This window comes from Pterocles gutturalis, unplaced genomic scaffold (genome assembly GCF_000699245.1).
Source record: "Pterocles gutturalis isolate BGI_N339 unplaced genomic scaffold, ASM69924v1 scaffold9558, whole genome shotgun sequence".
In the NCBI taxonomy this organism is placed as follows: Eukaryota; Metazoa; Chordata; class Aves; order Pterocliformes; family Pteroclidae; genus Pterocles; species Pterocles gutturalis.
In genome coordinates, this window is record NW_010118007.1 from 1 (window position 1) to 6,938 (window position 6,938).

Here is a 6,938-nt window from a genome sequence, read left to right on the forward strand (position 1 = left end):
AGGGTGGGAAGCAGGAGGGTTTGCAGCCCCTCGGGGCACCGTGCCACATCGCTGCAACTCCCCAGTCCTTCAGGGCTCCCACCCAGCACCCGTGGTCAATGCCAGCATCCCACCAGCACCCCAAAAGGAAGGGACCAGATCAGGATGGGACCCCCAGGAACCAGAGCTGGTGGCAGCTTTGGGAAAAGGATGTGTTCAGCCCTCAAGTGGGATTTCGGGGGTCTCAGCTGCCACCATGGAGCAACCAAGGAAGGCTCTGGACATCTGAGCATCAGGCTGGTGGCCATGGCTCTGGTGGCCTTGGAGGGACCCTGCGCCCGGAGTTGGGGTCCCTCCAAGACCACCAGCTTTTGCTTCTCCACTGTCTGCCCTCATTTTTGTATAGTTTTTTTTTACTGTAGACATCCCTCATGGGACCTCAGGGAAGATCACTGCACTCAGCAGGACAAACCCTCCTCCTCCTCCTCCTTCCCATGTGTAATTCTGGGACCTGTCTGGCCAGAAAAATCTGTTCTTTCCCCCCACAGGGCAGGTGTGGGGAGGAGCTGAGATCAGATGGGAGAAGCACCTGAGCCAGTTCTCACCAGCGGTGGGTAAAAGGCTGACGTTTCCCTGGAGCAGGTCTCTCCTAATCCCTGTTTTCAGCCTATTTCCATCGTGCTGCTTCACCTTTGCCCTTGCAGCAAGAATCTCTCATCCAGCCTCCCCCTCTGACTCCTTCTGCCCTGTTCCTCTCGGCGTGTCCCTCCCAGCCCGGTGGGATGGAGGTTGCTCACCCGGTCAGATGATCGATGCCTCTCCATGCTGGTGGAGATGGAATTTGCGGTTGTGTTGCTATAGCCGATGCCCACAGACACTTCTGCTTTTGGGCAAAAGGGGCCGTACCCATCAGGGTGCCCAGCCTGGGCTCAGCACCACCTCTGCTTTTTGTTCAATTTCTAAAGAAAAGGGATTTTCCCAAAGCTCCTGCTCTCCTTACCACCCCTGGTGTGAGCTTTGCTGCGGCTGCAGGCAGCGGGAGCGGTGGTGTGGAGGAGCTGACGGCCAGGACGCTGCTCAGCAGCTCCTGCAACCACAGCGACGGTTCTGTCCTCATTGCTCCACCGAGTCAGCAATTCTAAGGAAAAAAGCGTGGTTTCAGTGCCCTGTGACTATGAGGAAGATCTTGCAGCCAGGAGATGATGAAACACGGGCTGGGGACTGCCATGTCTGGAGGAAAGACTCATGTGGACAGGGAGGGACGGGCTGTTCCTGCGGCAAGGCTCGCAGGGCAGTGAGAGTGAGGGAAGGGGAAGAAAGCAAAAGGTGTCCAAGTGACAAAACTGTTTGCTACAGCTGTTTGGCCACCTCTGCTCCTCTGGGGACAGTGGGAGCCCAGCTGCTCCCTATTGGGATGCTCAGTGTGTGCCGGAGCAACATCCCCTGAGCATCCGCCGTGTGCTGGGAGGAGAGCTGGAGACGGCCCCCCAAAACCTGCCAAGAAGACACAGGATGCTCTGGGAGCACTGGAGCAGTCCTGGGTGAGCCCAGGCTGGGCCACCTCTCGCTGCTGGCCAGTGGTCAGGGACACCAGGCGGTCCCTCCTCATGCTGGGGAAGCTCGACACTCTCCCACTGCCTATGGCTGCGTGAAGGGCTGGTCCCCAGCAGCACCTCGGTGTGCCAAGAGTTAAGGTGGAAGAGGGAGAGGAGACCTTTGTCCAGCTGCCCCCGCACCTTATCTGCGCCGTGCCTGGGGAAAGCGCAGCCGGGGTGAAGTCAATACAGGAACCGGTTACAGAAAGCATATGCTGGTCAGTGGCACAATCAATGTTTCTGGGTAAGGCAGATATTTTCTTTTATTGCAAACGACAAGGCTGAGCCACAAAGTTTACAACCAGATCTGAATTTTCCAACCGCTCTCAGACCCACCCCTGGAGTCTGCTCCAGCCTGGGAATGATGCAGAAGCCGCAAAGCCTGGCCCTGGCCACGGGGACCCGGCACCTCGGCCTCGCTGCGGCTGCAGGGCCAGGCTTCAGCATCAGCCAGGAAAACTGAGCAAAGGCATGGATAAAAATAACCCTTCCTGTGCTTCCTTTTCTCGCTGCCTTCCGTGCATGTCTCGGGGTGCATCATGCATGAGCCACGGTTGCTCGTGCTTTCTCCCGCATCCCTTGCACCATCAGCGAGTCACATGTGCTGCAGTGATTCATGGGGACCCCCGTGGCCAGCAGCCCCCCCTCCTGCAGCCCCCATCCCCCTGAGCCAGCCCCGCTGTGGCCGCTGGCTGCAAAGCCCGGCAGCTGCTTTGCCCTCCCTCGATCCATGCACCCACCAACCACCCTGTCTTTGTAAGTGCCCAGCAAAATTTGCTGGAAATCACCAGTTATTCTGGGAGTTTTGTGGCACAGAAAGAGCCCCAGGGTCTTGCTGGTCTCATCACCTTCTTGTTTGCCAGCACTAGCTCGTTTTCCCATGAAGTCGCTGCTCTCCCAGTCCCTGCCTGCAGCCATCGCCTGGGGCTTGACGGAGAGTTTGGGGATGCCCACGGCCACCTCCGGGGACTTTCTGCTCTACCTGGACTAAGTGTCATCTTCTGCCTGTGTGGAAATCCCAGCTGGGAACCACAGGGGCTGACCTTTCAGATCCAGCCTCTCCTGCACCGCCAGGGCTCCATCCAGAGTTGGGAGGCTGCAGTGACACGGGGCACACAGCCCTGGCAGGGCAGGGTCTGGGGAAGGAGGATTTTTGATTCCTGCCCATGGCAGAGGGGTTGGAACTAGATGATCTTTAAGGTCCCTTCCGACCCAAACCGTTCTGTGATTCTATGATTTAACACCCCAGTGCAAGCCAGCCGAATTCTGCAGGGCTGCCGCTGTGCTGATTTACAACCCGAGCACGGCAGGTTTTTTTTATTAAAGCTTTTATTGACTCGTGTTTAAAAAAGAGAATCTGCAAAGCAGATCGCAGAGCTGCTCAAGACATTGGTATATTCACTATGAAAGGGCTTCCTGGCGTGGACTCAGCTTCTGCTGGGCTCCTCAGCTGTGGTCCCTGGGTGTCTTCGTCCCCTCCAGGGACACTGGCGCAGCGGTGGGACCCCTGCCCTGCCCCAGGGCAGCAGCCCGGTGGCTCCATTCCCCACAGGCTGCCCCAGCCCTAAGGGATGGGGACGGCGGGGGCCAACCCCACCCTGTTATTTCCACGATCAAAGACGGAGTAAAACTGACGGATGAAAACGTCGCCCAAAATCCAGAGGGGTCCGGCGGGAGGGGCGATGTCCATCCCCTGGAAGCCGCTGAGGCAGAAGGCCATGCCATCGCTGGTCTCCTGGGGGGGGACAAGTGCAAAGCTGGGGATGAACCTGAGAACCTTGCACGCACGGAAACACAGAGGGATGGTGTCTGCGGGTCCTGTGCACAAAGCAGCAGGGCTCAGCACCCGCCAGGACGCGTGGCTCAGGTCCCAGGGTGGCTCTGGGCCACCTTTGTCCCCAGTGCCACTTTTCCAACCCAGCAGATGGGAATTGGGGTCGGTGGAGCTGGTGCAGCTGCAGCCATACCTCGAGGGTGTAGGCTTGGGCATTGAGCATGTAGGGGAGCCCGTTGATGGTGAAGGTCACGTCAGGCATCGCGTTGAGGTTGCTGCACTCCACGGCGTACTGCGGAGGAGCCAGCGGCTCAGCGGGGCTGCTCCCCAGCAGGGTGGGGGTCCCAGGGCTTTACCCCCTCCTCTCACCACCCTCTTTCTCACCTCTCCGTCCACAGACGTGGCACCAATTTGGTTTTGCAATTCTTTTATGTCCTTGGTGGGACCTGTGATGAGCGACGTCCCGGTGTCCACGATGGCCTGGCAGCCGTTTGCGCAGAAAGCCACCGTCCCACCCACCTGGATGCTGGAGGAGAAGGAAAGAGAGAAGTACCCAGAGGGATTTGACCTCCTCCCCTCCCCTGCCCAGCCCTTCCCTCCCTGCCCAGCACCACTCACTTGTCCAGCTGGATCTGCCAGTACCCTTGCTGGGTGACCGGCACCCAGTTGAGGGTCCCTATGAAGCGAGAGGGGTCAAAGCCACCGAAGAGCAGCTCTCCTCCCAGGGAGGATTGGGGGTTCCTGCAGGGAGGAGGAGATATGAAGGATTTCTTCACTTTTACTTTGCATTTTAAATGGGTGGATTTATACCCACTCACTTCCCATAAATTCTTAGGGTAATTCTCTTTATTCCTGCAAGACCTGATCTCTGTGATGCTCGGCATGGTACCCAAAAAACCCCTTTAATATCTCAGAAAAACATCTGTATTTTAGCAGCCCCTCCTGTTCCCTAAAAGCAATGCCCTACTAAGTAGCAAAGCCGTGTGTGTACGTGCTCATGTAGACAGAGAACATGGGCAGCTCCACCAGATTTTGGGCCATCATGTTGTCAAAGACAGGGGTGACACCGTCCACAGCCAGCGAGGGGTAAGCCAGCCCCAGGATCCCATCGAACTCAGCATCCAAGAAGGCCTTTCCCGGCTCGCTGACGCTCTCGGCAAACTGCTGGTTGTTCACAGCAAGACCCTCGACCTGCGGGGAGGAGGCGGAGGATGGTGATGCTGAGGCTGTGGCAAGTCCCAGGCACATTGTCCAGAGCAGGAGACACCAAAGCTGACTCACAACTACTTGGTCGGATCCAATGACCCCTGTCAAACTGCCGGTCCCGTACTGGATGGAGAAGGGGGTCCCCACCACCTGGTACGTGCTGGACTGCGACGGCTGGAACTTGGAGTGCTGGGCTGGGGAAGGAGATGGGAGCTGTCAGCAGAAATGCCATTTACCCGCATGGCCACAGATGCCAGGAGCCTCCGACATGGAGCAAAACCGATGGGGCAGCGTGGCACCGCCGGAATGCCTGTGTCACGGGCACGCTGCTGGGGGAGAGAGCTGCTCACAAGGCAACGGGGCATGCTGGCGATGCTTTGAGGAGAGGCTGATGGTGCTGGTGGTGTGATCGCCGCCTGCGCCTGAGCAAACACACCCTGGAGCCTCCCCCTGCTCCCCCCCGGTTTCTGTTACCCCCCTGTGCCTTGGAGGGCACAGCTGGGTGGGGATGTCCCCTAGGGTCCCCAGGCTGTGTGTGCTGGTGACCCCACAGCCTCACTGGGGCCACCCCAGGGGTGTCACCTGGGGTCCCAGTGCCACCGGTCAGGGGAAAAGGGGGTCAGGGACCCCTACTCACTGCAGGCTTTGCTGACACAGTAGACAGACGGCACCCAGAGGTTGGAGGAGCCCGTGTCGAATATCACGGTGAAGTTCTGTGGGGGGGTCCCGATGGAGATCTGCCCGAAATACTCCATCTGGCAAAGAGCGGAGCAGAGACCGACATTAGCCATCAGCACTCCAGGAAATCCTGGCAAAGGGGAGCCTGTGCCGGGGTATCTGCACGGGAGCGATGGGGTTCAGCGTGGGGTACGGCTGGCACCGGGGCAGTGTTTGATCTGTCACAGCCACATCCTGCCAGGTGCAATAAAGGAGCCAAATATTTAAGGAACAAGAAGGCAAGGCGAGAACAAAAGGCAGGATGGTAGGTGTGGGCACCATCCTCTTCCTGCTGGATTCGGAGGGAAGACCAGGGCCGGGGGTGACCCTCATCAGCAGGATGCAGACAGTAGCGGGGGCTTTGGGGACAGGACCCTCATGCTGCGGGGAATGGGATGAGCCTGGGGACCACCCTCCACCTCTGGTGGTGGGGTCTTCCCTGATGGTGTGATACATGTTTGTTTTGGAGGAAATTATTCTCCCTGCCGTGTTCCCGAGAGAACTACCAGCTTGGGGACAGCAGCAGGCAGGGAGGGGGCTAGCAGCGCTTGCAGTGAGTGCGCTCCCTTGTCCCCTCATCGTCACATTCCTGGGAACAAAGGACCAGGCAGGAGCGGGCAGGCAGCGAGCCCTGGCACGCCGGGACACGGGCTGCAGGCGTGCACTGTGAGCAGGCGGGGGCTTGCTGGGGAGCGTTTGGGCATTGGGGACCCCTCGTGCAAACTGATGATGTGCCTTTGGGGTGTCTGCAGCATGCTGCTGGGGCTCAGCAACCCCCAGCCCTCCGTGCCACCATGCTTACGTCCAGGTAGTTGATGAGGGGCTCGTTGACCTGCGAGAAGGCGGCGCAGTCCTCGCTGTACTGGGCCACGTCGAGCTTGTGGGCTTTCCAGAAGTGGGAGAGCTGCCCGCGGTCCCGCAGAGACTTCCGCAGGGAGCGGTGCCGCCTCAGGGTCACCCTGGGGGAGCAAGGGTCCTGGTCACTCACCTGGGGCCACAGATGCTACCAGTGTCCTGCAGTCCCCACATTTGCCCTGAGCATCTCAGTGCCACCAGGATGCAGGTCCAGAGCCTGCATCCCCGCATCCCTCACCGCAGCCCAGGCGCAGCGGAGCAGGGGACTTGGATCTGATTTAGGAGGCAGTAAATCAAGGGCAAAACTGGGAGGAGAGCCCGTGTGCCTGGTCACAGGCATGCTCACAGCAACGAGTTGGGCAGGAGCTCAGCGTGATTGATGGAGAAGGACCCTCAGGGTGGGAGAGGGGACTCCATGCCAGTGTTTTCTGCCCCATCTGCTTGCACAGCCTCAGCTGTGGCTGGAAGCTCATCCTGCAGACCTTGCCACAGCCTGCGACAGGGTCTGTCTGGAGGGATGGAGATGGGCATGAAGCCAGTGGACTGATGGGAGCAAACCAGCAAAGCCCCGCCTGGTCTCTGCACAGTCCCTGCACGGTCCCTGCGGGGACCCATGGTGCCGGGGGAGCTCAGCTCTGCCCATTCATCACAGCCGCCCTCGACGATGCTGGGACCCTGGGAGCAGAACCCCTTCGAGAGCCCAGGGAGCCGGGGTACCCCCCTGGGACCCCTCTTACCTTTTCAAGCCGCTGGCCAGGGAGAGGCAGAGCATGGCGAGGAGGAGGAGACGTTTTATGCCGGCGGGGGTGCGG

The 6,938-nt window shown here is 59.4% G+C and overlaps 1 protein-coding gene across 1 annotated transcript; it reads right to left on the reverse strand.

The window, feature by feature from the left end:
• Nucleotides 1-3,138: 3,138 nt before the first annotated feature.
• On the reverse strand, nucleotides 3,139-6,898 carry CTSE (cathepsin E). Its single transcript, XM_010076034.1, has 9 exons — nucleotides 6,864-6,898; nucleotides 6,074-6,230; nucleotides 5,192-5,309; nucleotides 4,630-4,748; nucleotides 4,340-4,539; nucleotides 3,967-4,089; nucleotides 3,733-3,874; nucleotides 3,542-3,640; nucleotides 3,139-3,306 (listed from the first exon to the last, which is right to left on the reverse strand). The coding sequence occupies exons 1-9, from the start codon at nucleotides 6,896-6,898 to the stop codon at nucleotides 3,139-3,141; spliced, it is 1,161 nt and encodes a 386-aa protein (XP_010074336.1).
• Nucleotides 6,899-6,938: the final 40 nt, after the last annotated feature.

Coding starts and splice junctions, on each gene's coding strand:
- CTSE (XM_010076034.1), bottom strand. CDS start 6,898: ATGCTCTGCCTCTCCCTGGCCAGCGGCTTGAAAAG. Junction 5,310..6,073: donor CCCTCATCAACTACCTGGAC/GTAAGCATGGTG, acceptor GCTCTTTGCCAG/ATGGAGTATTTCGGGCAGAT. Junction 3,307..3,541: donor CCCAAGCCTACACCCTCGAG/GTATGGCTGCAG, acceptor CCCCCCCAGGAG/ACCAGCGATGGCATGGCCTT.